The sequence below is a fragment of the Vanellus vanellus genome, assembly GCF_965231255.1.
Source record: "Vanellus vanellus genome assembly, chromosome: 1".
Taxonomy (NCBI): domain Eukaryota; kingdom Metazoa; phylum Chordata; class Aves; order Charadriiformes; family Charadriidae; genus Vanellus; species Vanellus vanellus.
The window spans coordinates 213075385-213090033 of NC_138905.1; the positions used below are offsets into that span (position 1 = coordinate 213075385).

At 44.9% G+C, this 14649-nt stretch overlaps 1 protein-coding gene across 1 annotated transcript in view; it reads left to right on the forward strand.

Annotated features, from left to right (window-relative positions):
- The window catches only part of NOX4 (NADPH oxidase 4), a 112004-nt gene extending 100497 nt beyond the window's left edge, over positions 1 to 11507 (forward strand). The window contains exons 15-18 of the mRNA XM_082482344.1: positions 1960 to 2068; positions 3166 to 3234; positions 5262 to 5362; positions 10850 to 11507. Coding sequence (XP_082338470.1) covers positions 1960 to 2068; positions 3166 to 3234; positions 5262 to 5362; positions 10850 to 10970 — 400 coding nt within the window. The 3' untranslated portion in view covers positions 10971 to 11507. The remainder of the gene's footprint in view (positions 1 to 1959; positions 2069 to 3165; positions 3235 to 5261; positions 5363 to 10849) is intronic.
- Positions 11508 to 14649: the final 3142 nt, after the last annotated feature.

Here is a 14649-nt window from a genome sequence, read left to right on the forward strand (position 1 = left end):
CAAAGCCCTTGTTGAGTGGGTGACCGGCCTGTTGTCTTTGCCCCGGCTTTAGAAGCAGAAGTTGGCAGGTGTGAACGCACAAACTGCCATACGATGCCGGCGCTGCCGAGCAGCGGCGCCAGTCCTGTCGTGTCGAGGACACGCGGGTCTGGGGGATATCGGAAGCCTCTTGGCATAGTCATTTGTTTCCTCCTCTGTTGTGTTCCTGTTGTACTTACACAATTTTAATTCCCGCTCCTGCCCTTCCCTCCACTTAACTGTTGAACCCTACGCCCTATTTTTAAGAAAATATAACGTACCTTAAGGTAAGCTGGTGGCTTTCATGCAGAGCGGTCTGTAAATAATGGCTGTTATTATGGGCAGTGGTAACATAGAAACACACAAGAAGCATTATATACACGTGGATTTGGTTGTAATGGGGGATTGCACCTCTACTGCATCATCTCTCCTGCTGGAGGCGGGCCCGAGCATCTGCATCTGAGGTGCTATTTTAAATCTATGCCTCACTCATTTCAAGAAGTCTTTCAGTCCAGCCTCTTTGTCCAGCTGCAACGTTTCATCACGGAGAGTGGTGTTTGGTTACTGAGCTACAGCAGTTCAATACAAAATGCCTTGCGTTTTCCTCTTCTTTTATCCTTTTTTTTTTTTTTTTTTTTTTATGGTAAAGGCACTTATTTCCCTTGCTACTGCTTACAGTTATCTCGTCACATCTGACCAGATTGCGACCCTTCCTAAGGTCTTGTCTTAGTATAAGCAGTCAGAAAAAGTCAGAAAATCCTGCTCGGCAGGCCAACAGTTTACAAATTAACAAAACTGAAATCAGGACTTGAAAGGCATTATACTCTCCAGTCTTAAAGCACTTTTTTTCCCTCTGTGGGGAGTTTACATGAAAGGTGAGTTCTCAGCCCCTACCTGCCCCTGAGAATGTCTCCATCCATGCTTCTTGGGCTTACAGTGGCGGTTAGGGGTGTGGGGAGGTAAGACAATGGTTGGAGAGTCATCACTTAGGTAGATCTGTCAATACAATACCCTTGGTGGATATGCCGCAACCCCAGAGATTGATATGGTGAGATGTATCATGGGGTTGGCTCCTGGGACTAGTGTTTGATGTTGACAGGCTATGGGCTTCTCTGCCTGAAAATTATTTTAGGAGGAAAAGGAGGAAACAATCTGCACGCTGGCTATTTCAGTGATCAGAACAGAAAACGGCATTGGCTAACTAAGAAGATATTTCGTGGATATTTGTGCTTTGAACTCATTAATCATCAAGATTTTTTTCACTTCTGTTTTCTTTCCCAGTTCATTCCAGTCCTTCCTTTGTGCTATACTTGTGGGTTTTTTTTGCATTAGAAATGTGACACGAAAGTCCTGTTTTTCTAAATGCAGCGTCAGAATCTGCCCGTGACTGCACTTTCCCCACTGGCATTTTGTGAGGACTGTGATACATCACGCAGTTCCCTTACACAATGGAGCTCTGAATTGATTGGGTCTTTGTGATTTTGCTAGAGTATTAATTATAATCAACCAGAGCCTTTTACATATAAAGGCAGAATTGAGTCCGGACATTATTGCATTTGTCAATATTTTCCTCTTATGGGTCGCTTTATAAACCTAATAATGATTTGACATAGTGCACTTGAACTTAGAATGTCTGCTTTGCTTTGAAATAAAAGTTTGATGATGATGCATGAATCCATATTTGCTGCCCAAATCATCTGTATAGCTGACAACTTCCAACGCGGAAACAGTCTCTGTGAAGGGTGTTAGCTCTGTGCTGGAGATTTAATATTCTCAGGATCATTATAATAGGCTGCATTGGTCATTTCGGTGTCTGATGTGTCACAGGATGAAAAACAACTTCGCATTTAGCTTCTACGGGAAATTCATGCTTCCACTAATTAAACTAATGTTTCCTTTTTAAATGATAATTTTTAATTACCCAAACATTTTATTTTCAAGTGACGGCTGGAAATGCTACAAGCTCAGAAGACTCTACTTCATTTGGGTGTGCAGGGACATTGAGTCTTTCCGCTGGTTTGCCGACCTGCTCTGTACGTTGCGTAACAAGGTAATGGGGGCCGCTCGGAGGGATACGACAGCGTCGTAAACACAGGATGTGTCCCCACCACACAAGTGGCATGCTATAGAGAAACGCAGCCTTGCTCAAAGCCAGCGAGCTCCAGCAGTACTTCTGCTTGGGCTACCTGACCCAGGCTCCATTTATTCTTGGAGCTGCACAAAACAGTTTGAGTATCTCTCACCAGTATTTCACTGCACGGTGTTCACGGAATCACGGAGTTTCAGAGTTGGAAGGGGCCTCTAGAGATCATCTAGTCCAACTCCCCTGCCAAAGCAGGATTGCCTGGAGCACATTACTCAGGACTGCATCCAGGCGGGTCTTGAAAATCTCCAGGGAAGGGCACTCCACACCCTCCCTGGGCAGCCTGTGCCAGTGCTCTGTCACCTGAACCGTAAAGAAGTTTTTCCGTGTATTTGAACGGAACTTCCTATGTTCTAACTTGTGCCCATTGCCCCTCGTCCTGTCACTGGGAACCATTGAAAAGAGCCTGGCTCCATCCTCCTTCAACCCACCCTTTAGATACTTGTACGCCATAATAAGGTCTCCCCTCAGCCTTCTCTTCTCCAGGCTAAAGAGTCCCAGCTCTCTCAGCCTTTCCTCATAAGGCAGATGCTCCAATCCCTTCATCATCTTAGTTGGTCTTCGCTGGACTCGCTCCAGCAGTTCCCTGTCCCTCTTGAACTGTGGAGCCCAAAACTGGACACAGTATTCCAGTGTTGCCACGTACTAGTTGTCCGGACGCTTATCTGTGAAATTTATGAGGTGGAAGAAGAACGTGTGGGTTGGGGAGGCCGAGTGGCCCTTAGCCCTTTGGCTAGTAGACAGATTGAGAAGGGAGGGGGATTTACAATTTCAGGGAGATTTTGAGAGCAGTGTAGCTTCGTAAAATAATACTTTGTACACAGCGTGATGTGCAACATTCTGGAGTGCGCGAAGGGGTGCTCTGCAAGCGTATCTTCTTCATTAAGGAGCTTACTTCACTGATGCCGAAACCCAAGTCTTTCAGGACAGTAGGCACAAGAGACTTTACGTTTACATTAAGAGAAGGGATATTTGCTCACCAGCCATTTCTGTCATCCTCCCAGCTTTGGCAGGAGAATCGACCAGACTATATAAACATCCAGCTGTACCTCAGTCAAACAGATGGAATACAGGTATGTGGCTAAATGCTGTTTGTAAACCGAACTATACCTTGGGGTAGTTGACAATGCAAACTGTCAGTCGAAGGCGAAAGGGAATTGCTGCAGATGGTAAAAACAGGAAATGAGGCCATAAACTCAAGTGACTGATTCGTTACTGGGGCAAGAGAGCAAGTCCATCCCCACAGCATTAAGAGAATCTAGTCTAGAAGCCTTAACTTGATTAGATGTGGGCAAAAATCCATATCTTCCTTTTCTAGGAAAGAGGTCCTTCCAGGCCAGGCCACGGACCAGACAGTTGGCCGTGTTTGATGGGAAATCTGCATCATTTCTGGGCTAAGAATCAAAACAGCCTAGTTCTAGGAGCTTGCAAGCTCAAATCTTCTTTTCAAATAAATATTTTGAGAGAAACTTGCTATTTTTAAAAGCTTTGAATTTCTTTGCCTCAAATATAGACAAAAGTTACAAATTTCTTGATGTATGAGACTGGAAATTACACTGAAATGTGGGTTGTCATGTACTAGCAACCCCAAAGCTGGGCTAATTCCCCAACATCATTTAGCACGTAGAGCCTAGGCCTGATTCTTTACCCTGCTGCATCTGGAAGCTTTCCATTGACTGCAGTGGGTCCAGAACCAAGCCTAACAATTACTACAAAACATGAAATGCAGTGAGAAACCATGCCCAAAGCATTTGGATCTGCCCAGTGTCAGGTGGAGATAGCATAACATTCACAGCTCTAGTAGGGACGCTATCCAATAGCCTAACTGATGTGATAGCGACAGTAGTTATGAACAGTGCTCTACAGATTTAATGCCTGGATGACATATGTCCATTGGAATGGGGTGCTTGAAAATACCTAATTGATGAACCTGGTATGTAATTGCTAGGTTAAAATTAAAACCCTAAGCGGGGCTGCAATGCGGTGACACCGCAAGATTGTCATTATAGCCAATTCAAAGCAAGTTTTCTAATATTGTGTACCAAGCAGCTACTGAATTCATTCAAGTCAACATTGTTTTAAGTCTTTATTTAAAGCCACTTTTCTTTTGTGGCTATTGAACAAAACTGGCATGAACCATAATACCGCTCATGATTTCTCAAGGGGGAGTTAAACTCAACTCTCCATTGCCATACGGCTTATGCTGTCACTGATGTTAGTCCAAAGTGCTGACTGCTACCAAAATTAGGGCAATTTTGCTTCGTGAGCCCTTTGCTCAGAAGTAGCACGCCTGTGTGCCAAGAGGGAGCCAAGCCCACCCTTCAGCAAGCGATCCGGGAATATAAAAGGCCAATGGAGGATGAGTTGGCCAAGGATCTGAGTTGGCATTGGTAGGAGCAATTTCAGGTTGTTCAGCAGCGGAGTGAATGTGGGAGCCTAGATAAGATGTACTTTCTGCCTTTCTATCACGTTAGGACAGAAAACTAAAGAAAGGGAATGCCCTGCAATGGAAGGCATTTGACCTTATCAGAATGCTGGTGAATTAGCATTGCTGGAATGGGTTGGGATCCGCCCCGGGAGCAGTTTTGGCTACTTTCTGCCGGTAAGGCAGCTCAAAACAGCTGGCAAACTACTCCCGGGGAGAAATGTAAGATTTCCCTTGTTAGCTTTTCAGGCCTAGTCATCTTCATACTTACTTGTACAAAGTTAAAAAAAAAAAAAGGCTTCAGACAGAAATATGATTTTTTGCGTCGGCAATGTTTCTTCCAGCTTAGCATTAAAAGCCAATGAGAGGATGAATAATAGGAGCGTGGTTATTGTTTTATGGCTTAAATAAATTGGTTTAAAAGTAATGGGGAGATTAATGAGCAGCTGCCTGAGGAACAATGTATAACGAACACCGAGGAGAGCCATTGAAAAGGCAGTGAGCAGAGGTATCGGTGCATGAAATGGCTGCGGTTTTAATCACAACTGCCTGATACTCGTGCGCAGGTTTTACACCTCAGGGATGTGGTGAGGCAGCCAATGTCAGAAATGGGAGCCCTGGGTGATACGAGGCAATTTGCAAATCAGGCAGAATGGAATTTTTTGTTTCTTGCAGAAAATAATTGGTGAAAAATATCAAGCTTTAAACTCAAGGCTTTTCATTGGACGACCCCGGTGGAAACTCCTTTTTGATGAAATAGCAAAGTGTAACAGGCGGTAAGTAACAGTCCACTTGAAGGATGCCACAATTTGAGGGGAGGGGACATTACCTGTTGTCAGCTATGTTTGTATGAAAATATTTTGGGTTTTATCTTAGAGTGTAATGTTTAAGCTACTGATGTTGAAATTTGCTAATAATTGCTGTGAGAGATGGCCTGTACAAACAAAACTTTTTTTTTTTTTTTAACACTCAGAACAGTTCATCTTTTCAAAGCAGCTAGGATGTTCGGTGGCCCAGTAAATAACAGTAATAGATTTCCATCTCACTGCACAGAGATTGCGTATGGTTTTGTCCATGGCAATATCTTGCTTGCAACATATGCTGGTTTTATAAAGTTGCGTTTCTTAAAATTGTTGACTTCTCCTATAATTTTCATGATTTATAGTGCTGGTTTACAAACCGAATGCACAAGGAAGAATCTGACTGTCCTGTATTGTTTTTATTCAGAGAAGATATTGTCTTTGGAGATTCCTGGCACTTTTTTATTCTTTGTTAAGACCTGGCAATGCCTTTTTACTGTACTAGGCAAACATATTATGGTCTGAAACAAGACTGTTGCAAACCAGAGTAGACATGTAATTAGACTGTGGAATGTCTTTGTTCAGATCCAGCGTTGTCGGTTGAGTATTTTACACCCCACTGGCAGTTTTCTGCCTCAAAATCCAATCTGGTAGAAGGGATTGTGTGAATCTTCCCTAACTCACTTCTGGCAAAGTCAGCAGGGTGGTAGCAAACCACCCTCAGTAGGTTTTGATAGTAATCTGGGAGCAGCAGGTTGAGTTGCTCTCACATTCCCCTGCGGAACTTTCCCTCAATAACTTTTTGTCCTCTGTTTCACTTACAAAATGAACATCTGCCCATGGCGTATTGACTCTTCTGAGGCTGGATGTGACTTAGGGGACACTGAGCCCTGGCTCTTGAGAAATATCGAGCACCCGTATGTATCACTGTTGGCAATATAAGCTGCTGACAATGTGTGTCTTGGATTCGGGTCCTACAGGGTGTTGCGGACAGGGTCCCTCGCCAGGATGCCCCAAAGGCTGCTACGGAGGGTCATCCCCAGTAGGGTTCTCACATGATGCAGATGAGTATCACTTAGAGAAGGGTTTTGTAGTAAAGAACCATGGAAAAGAAAGGGAAATAGAGAGGTCAGAGAAGCAAGTTTAATCTCTGGCTCAGAGTCCTCTGCAAAGAGGACTGTTGACATTTTATGCCCCATTCTAATGTCCTTTTTATTTAACTGTGTGAATGCAGTTTTAAAAGATGAAAATGGTGTCGTTTCTGCCACTTCCTTGCAAGGCTGTAAGTGCACATAATATAGATGAAGCTATTAGCGGTAGTCATACTTGCATTTTCCTTTGTTGCTTTCCATCGCATTACTCCAAATTAGACTTCAAGTACCATTTCCTCTGCATTTCCACATCAGGTCTTTAAATAATGCCACCATTTTCAGTCCAGCTGTCTTTTAGTACCTAGATAATGTTCAGACTCTTGATTGTCCTGCAGCTTGCTAAGATGTAGGCTTCCTCGCCCTTTGTCACCCCTTTTGCAGGGTTGATGGATATAGGTCTTTATCTATAGACGTAATTATGTGTTACATGATAGACAGTAGTGCAACCTGTAACTCGGCTATCCCACGGAAACTTGCCTGTTGTAGGTAAATATTCTCCCTCTTTTCCTGGGTGAGATGGGAGCGTCCATTTTTCTCTCTAGTCTAATTTCCTGGTCTCCTACTAACTCCATTTCACTTCGTATTTCGCCTTAACTTTCCACCTAAATGACCTTGCTGCAATATGCAGACAAAAAAAAAAAAAAAAAAAAAACCCAAACAAAAAACCAACAACAACAAAGAAAAAGGCAGGGCAACCAAGTTATTTCCAGCATCTGGTGCCAGTGTTCAGGCTTTTACATGTATTCGCAATCATCCCCTCGGGCTTCTTTATGGGCAGCCAAGATATTTTCCACTTTTTATCCGGTGATTTGAGTAAAAGCTGCGCATAAACAAACACGCAGCTGGCAAACCTCTCATCGGTTTAGCCATCCCGTTGGTTTGTGGTTTGTGAGTCGTTGCTGTTGTTGCTGGTTGGGTCCCAAATAAGCAAAGTGCGTTCGTTTGTAAGTGTCTGAGCTTTGCCAGACCTTCAGAGCATGACACGGGACACCCCAGCCTCAGGTTCCTGATTCTTTCTTCTGGACTAAGAGGAGCAGACGTGTGCCATCTGCTGATGATATTTTATATGACACCCGCAGTCCCGAGGATGGGCCGTTTATATAATAAATTACTGGTCTTGTTTTTCATGCTTTCTTTTTGGGGACAGAGCAGCAACCTTGCTCCTGCTCAGTTGTCTCCTGGATGAAAAGCACACACCGTGCCTCGGCTGCCACGCTTTCTGAATTTTGCTCAGTTCAAATGGACGTGTGCTTTTTTCCAGATGGAGTCTGACCTAGAAACAGACATGATACGTTTCTTGTGCACTGTAAAGGAGAAACCTCTCTCTAGGAATGAATATGGGATTTAAAACTGGAACATTTCAAGTCCTGATTCCTGACTCTCTAGGTAGCAAAGTATTTCACCTCTCCCTCACCTCCTGCCGTTCATAAAATGGATGTAAGAATACATGCTGACCTACTCATCCCATAGGAACACTGAGGAGTTATTTCCTTCGTGCTCTGAATGAGTAAAATCTATATTAGTGTTTATAATTATTACAAAGAATGGCCTGTAACCCAGTTTCCCCAGTTGTAAACGTGTTGGTGGTATTTAAAAGATTTTCAGACGTGGTGCCCCAGCAGTACCTAGCTGTCTGTTTTCATTTGAGCGACAAGGTCAGCCGTTGTCCCAAAGAAGTGATTAGCAATTAAAGCCCGTCGGCTCAGGGTAGCAGCGTGCTGCTCCGTGCGGTAGCTGCTTTCAAGCCACTCGCCTGCCGGCATCCCAGCAAGCGGGCAGGAGCCGAGCGAGCCCGCGGGGAAGGGGGGGGCATAGGCAGGGGAGGAGGTGGGGGATAAACCGGGGGAGGTAAGTGGTATGTTGGGGGATGTCCAGAACAGATGCTGATGGTGTGTATCCCGGGAAGGAAGTTTGAGAGCCTCTGGCGCACTGCATGGGGCAGTGGTTCAGGAGACCCTGTTAGCCACAGGTCTGCTGCGTGACTTTAGGCAAATCATTTAACCTTTCTGTGATTCTGTTTACTAGCCAGAAGTTCTGCATACCTTGGAAGGATGTTGCTGGGATGGGAATGCGTTAGCAGTATGTGCTGCTTAGACATGTCTGTGCCTGAGGGGCTATATGTATATGTATATGTATATGTATATGTATATGTAATGAAAGGGAGAGAGACAGACAAACTCTTTGGGTTTTATTTATCAGTTGTCTGTAGTGATTAGACTAATGAAAAAAACCCAAACGACATTCATTCAATTAAAGACACAGTAGAAGACAGATTCTTGCTGGCAGCTCCTGCATCCTTTTTCTCTGCTGCGCGCAGATTAGACGGTGTTCAGGTCCTGCAAGTGCTGAGGAATCTTATGTGAGAGCAATGAGCGATAGCGCTCTCCTCCTTTCTGCAAACCCAGCCACCCCCACAACACCCCTTGCCGTTAACAGCAGTACTGCCAGGACAGGAAAGCTTAATAGATATACAGAAGGGCGAGAAAAGTGCCAGTTATGAATATTTATCATGGTTTGATGTCACACCTGATGTAATTGAAGGCAATTAAAGTCAGCGTTGTAAGGTGCCTGCACACGGGCACCGGTGCTGTTATTGGCGTAACGTTGTGATGCTTTGTGATGTTTGTTGCGTGCCAGTGCGGCTGTGCAGAGCTACAGCGTGCACTGCCCTGCTGTGCCAGCGGCTGCCTAACACGAGGCACACGTACTTGACAGTAGGCATCAAAGGTTTCTTATATGTGTTAGTTCCCTTCTCTTACCAGGCACATACACAGGCAGCTTTAAACTGTGCGTTTGATTATCCTGGATGCGCGAAGATGTTCTATATTAAATAGTTACTGGATAAAATATTGAAGTAGTGCCGGAGGCAGGGACCAGAATCGAAGTCTCCAGCCTCTTGGTGAGTGCTGTAGATCACAACAGTTAGAGCCATGTCCCCTTTTGCGTGCTCTCTCTCTATCCCAGTAAATCTTTAAGATTTTTCTCTGTAGCAGCACAGTTTCAGCAGGAAGATGAAGAAATACTATGGTTTTTTTTTCATTATATAGAAGAGACAGCACCCCATCCTCTTTCCCTGCTCCTTCCTTTCCCCTCTTCTCATCTTTCAAAAGAAGGGAGATGACGAATATCACGAGTGCCTCAGTCCCGCTGGTGTGGAGGTGCCCTGTTCAGGTGCTGGCTACTGTTCTGAGCCCAGAGATGCTGTGTGACTGTGAGGCTGACTTACAGCCTGTGTTTAAGATGACCAGAGAGCAAAGAGCTGTTGTCGGTGGAGTGGTGTGAAAAAGTCAGGTTAACTAATGAACAAGGGCTGATGGCTGTGGATGATGAACAAGGATCGTATTCTGTGTTTGACTTGTCGTAAGACTTTCCAATGCAGCTGCTGAAGGAAAGATTGCATGCTAATGTGAAACTAAAGCGGCAAAATTATTCTGCTGCTGCCAGAAATAATCATGGGTTAGTGGTGCTCTGTTTTCATTAGTGTAACGAATCACGGTTAGTGACTAGATCTCCTGCCGGTGTAAATCACGAGTTACACTAATGAAAGTCATTACAGTGAGGCACATTTTTGACAAAAAAAAAGTGATTAATCTTGGAAAAAATTAGAGTGGGAAGTAGTAATTTTTCATCACGGTGTCTTGAGACTAAGATGAGGCACTTTTTTCTTAGTCAAATAAGTAATAGGAGTTGTTGTGGGGATACTTGGGAGAGATCTGGTGGCTTCACTAATACTACTACAGAGGTGTCCCTGCCCGTGGCAGGGGGGTTGAAACTCGATGATCTTCAAGGTCCTTTCCAACCTAAACCATTCTATGATTCTATGATCTAGTGAGCTGTTCTCACCTTAAAATCTGTGGATAGTTGGCTTATATCACAGAATCACAGAATCACAGAATTATCAGAGTTGGAAGGGACCTCTAGAGATCATCTAGTCCAACTCCCCTGCCAAAGCAGGATTGCCTGGAGCACATTACTCAGGACTGCATCCAGGCAGGTCTTGAAAATCTCCAGGGAAGGGGACTCCACACCCTCCCTGGGCAGCCTGTGCCAGTGCTCTGTCACCCTCACTGTAAAGAAGTGTTTCCGTGTATTTGAACGGAACTTCCTGTGTTCTACCTTGTGCCCATTGCCCCTCGTCCTGTTACTTGGAACCATTGAAAAGAGCCTGGCTCCATCCTGTATATATAATACAGTGGCTCCATCCTGTATATATAATACAGTGAGGCCAGGATCCAAATCTGTCTGTTGTTAGAAGTTACTGTTTATTTGCAATGTCATAACTTTTTGTTTTGTTTTGTTTTGTTTTTAACAGGAAGACCATTGGAGTTTTCTGTTGTGGACCAAGCAAAATCTCTAAGATACTTCATAAACTGAGCAACAGCAGCAACTCTTATGGGACAAGGTTTGAGTATAATAAAGAATCCTTCAGCTGAAAGTCTGTTGGACTAGCAAGACTCTCTAGAAGATTAAAGTGCAATTTTTTGTTTGTACAACTTAAAAGTTCAGCTGTGGTTTAAACAGACAGAAATGTACCAAAGAATAGCACAGATTTTCTTATTTATGATTATTTAAGACTTTGGGAAATGATGGATGCAGCAGTATACCAACAAAAAATAAGTGCTTATGCTAAAACCCAAATGCACTCGCTCAATATTTGTAGCAGCGGTGATTCTTTGGATTTGTTTCTGTTAATTAAAAAGTACAGAAGCTGGGGAGAAACACAATTGCTTTAAAAGCTGATGGAAGAAGAATCTGTGGAACCTTTGAACTTCTTCCACTTCAGTCCTCTGAAGCTGGATCAGTAAACCAAACCCCAGGTTAATCCAAAAGACAAAACATAGTGTATTACAAAGACTATTGCTTTTGTTGGTATACAAATCTCATGGCTTTGGGGTGGAAACACTCCATATTAAAGATTTTATAAGTTGCAGAATTGGGATTCTGTATTTAAAATATAGAGCGTTACTCTCGCTAGTCTACTTCTGTAATGGATGTGAATATTCCCACCCTGAATGGAAGAGCTGTGTAGCACCTGTGGGCAGACTCTGCCGTGATGTGAATCACAGCCTTTTGACAAGCAAACAGCTGTACCTGGAGAAGCCTCTATCTTGCATCGGTTCGGCGTTCAGTGAGTTTGCAAAATAAGTGTGATCTGTGCAGCCAGAAAGATGGAGCAAGAAAAGCGATTCACAGGAGCAGACAGGATATGATGTTTCATTGTACCACGCGCTCAAAGCGGCCGTTGCGCTTGCTCTGCACTCACACGCCCTGAATGTCAAATACTTCAAGCATTCAGATGCTCTTACTGATTATTTTATGACGCAGCAGGTTGAAATCCAGTTTTAGAGGTCCCAGGGTATGCTTGGTTGGCCATGATCCTTTGAGTACCTTCCCTGGGGCCACACTTATGTGCACTGATGTCGCTGAAAGCAGGATCAGGCCAGATCTGCAGCAGAGTAAGAATGAAGCCTTCACTACCGTGGCTCTTTGCATCACGTGCGCAGATAGAAACTTTGCAGGAGCTGCAGTATGGTTTCAGGACATTGCAAGGGGGAGGAGCTGAAACACCCAAATGAAATCTTCCCTTCCCTTCTCCCCCCCCACAGCCGTTTTCCACTCTGCTCATAGTTGCCGTGGAAGGGCTAGAGGTCAAAACAGGCACTTTAAAACTTTTTGGTTCTGAGAAGCAACTTTTCTTCCCTCCATCCAGTCGCCAGTCCAACTTCCTTTATTTCTTCTTTACCCCCTTTACCTTATTTTACTGAGAAGAAGACATGTAAGCGGGAGTCGGGCACTTTCCTGGCATAGGAACATCATTTCCATAGGCCTCGTTCTGGTGCATCGTACTAGAGCAGTGTTGCTTTACACTTGCAGAAAACCTGCCCCTTAACCTCCGGCAGAAGTTTGGGAGCAATACCCCGCAGTGTTTGCAGCACACACAGCCGTAAGATGGCTCAGCATCTCTCGTGCACCTGATCCACCTGTATTTAGCGCAGTGGATTTGATTCAGTTTACAGATTTCCAACGAGTACCTTTTTTATTTTAGTAGGAAAGACACTAATTTTCAGCTCGCAACACAAGCTCTGTGAAGGGGTCTATGAGCATCAGTGTTCAGAGGGAAGCGTTTCTCTAGCAGGTGGTGTATAGGCACGTTGTATGTGTAACTAGTGAAAACGAGTTTGGTCTTTGCCTTGGCAGCTTCTCAGGAGTTGGCCTGAGTGGAGCAGCAGGATGGCGGCGCAGCAGCGAAGCCACATGGGAACGTGTTCCTCCATGTCTGGACTTTGCACCGAAGTTTTTACCTCTGGCTCTGCCCGATTTGAAATTCAAGGGGGGAGGAAAAAGCCAGAGATGGGTGGATTCCTACTGACGAGTATTCTCAAAGTAGCCTAGACGAGAGAGAAGCCAAAATAGAAGTGCAGTGTGTGATGGGAGCCTACATCGCAGCTACCGATTTTAATTAATTTTTTTTGAGGCTGGAAGGATTGTTATTTTCCCGTTGGATCTCATTCATCTGTCACTGTAAAACTGGAGGTATGCAGAAAAGAATTGGATCCTTTTAAATCATTATGATTTGTCTCTAATAGTGCCTGCATGGATTTTGTAATAAACATAACATTGATGGCAAAATGCGTAGGTACTGGGCATTGCCGATACTGCGGCTTTTTTGTTTGCCGGCAGTTACCTTAAAGCGTGATTGGTATCATGACCGCATCTATTGACCACAACCAGACCATGATCTTTTTCCTCTTGTTTTAGGATCTAGTATCGAATGGTTTTGAAATACAGTTTAGAGTCATCTAATCAGGATGTTGTTTGTGGTTTCACATCTCCTCTCTGATAGATATCGGTTCCATTACCGTATAAGGAGCAGCTAGTTTTGTAGGTAGCTCTGTGCTAAAGCAGATTGTATTTTCCGGCTCAGCCTTTAGGTAGGTAGTGCTCTATCGCTATAACAATACCGGTACTGTGCTCTTGTTCTGCGTTGTGGCAGGAGCTGGCGCCGCGTGTAGGCCCGTTGAGGGCCCGTGGTGGGGTTAGGCAGCGCTGTCAGAGCAAGGTGCCACCCAGCCAGGGTCTCCTCCTCCTGCCTCTGCCCTGCACCAACCCCAGCTGACCCGCTTGTGAAACAGCCTTGGGACCGTCTGCCTTTCTGGAGTGTTGTGAGGCTTAATTAACGTTTCGGGATCACTTCGGTGCACCTGCGGTGAAAAGGCCCGCGTAATTGCTACGCAACTGTCTTTGTGTTTTTATTTTGTGTAAAGCTTCGCCTGACCAAACCTCTCTGTTGCTCATCTGAGGAGTTGCTCGACCAGGTGAGGGCGAGTTTGGGGAAAGGCTAAAAGCCTCAGCTGCTTTGTTTCCTTGTCCTCAGGCTACGCCTTTTAGAGGGGCAAAAAGTTTAAGGGTTAGGGAGTGTGGCTTGGCTTCAGGAGCGGCAGTCGTTACGATCAACACGGTCTTTCTACGGGCTGCATTGTCCTTGCTGCGTCTGAGTGTGTCTCCAGCCTGAAAAAACAAGCTGAGCTCTCTTTTAAACTCCATAGCTTTTTTATCTGTAAGCCAAGCGTACACGAAAATGTAACTCTGTGCCAGGCAAGTAAGTGAAGGCTGACAGCACTTAATTCCACGTTTACAGATCAACCGGATTTACATAATTGAACGTCTCTTTATGCTTTAAACTGAGTCCTGTAAGTGAGTCTGTGGTAAGCGTCCTGCTGGCAGGGGAAGGATCCCACCACGTATTCTGCCACTTCTCGCTCAGTCTCTCGCTAAACCGCAGACCCCCTCAGCGTTTGCTCGGCGGGATCTTTGTGTTTTACTAATCATAAATGTTTTGGGACTTTTCTTTAAAAGGGACTGTTTTCGTGCCGTGACGGAACCCAAGGCCTTTCCCCGCGGCGGGGACGCAGCCCTCCTGCAGCAGCGTGGGGCTCGGGGCCTTGCGCAGTTAACAGTTGGGTTCACCAGATTTACCCGAGCAAGTCCATTCCTGTAGCTCTGGGATTACTCGTGTGAGTAAACGTTCGCTGCTGTAGCAAAGGGCTGCAGAGGTGAGCCCCGATGGAGCGTGGGAAGGGCTGATGAGGAGTGACCTTCACCTCTGAAGCC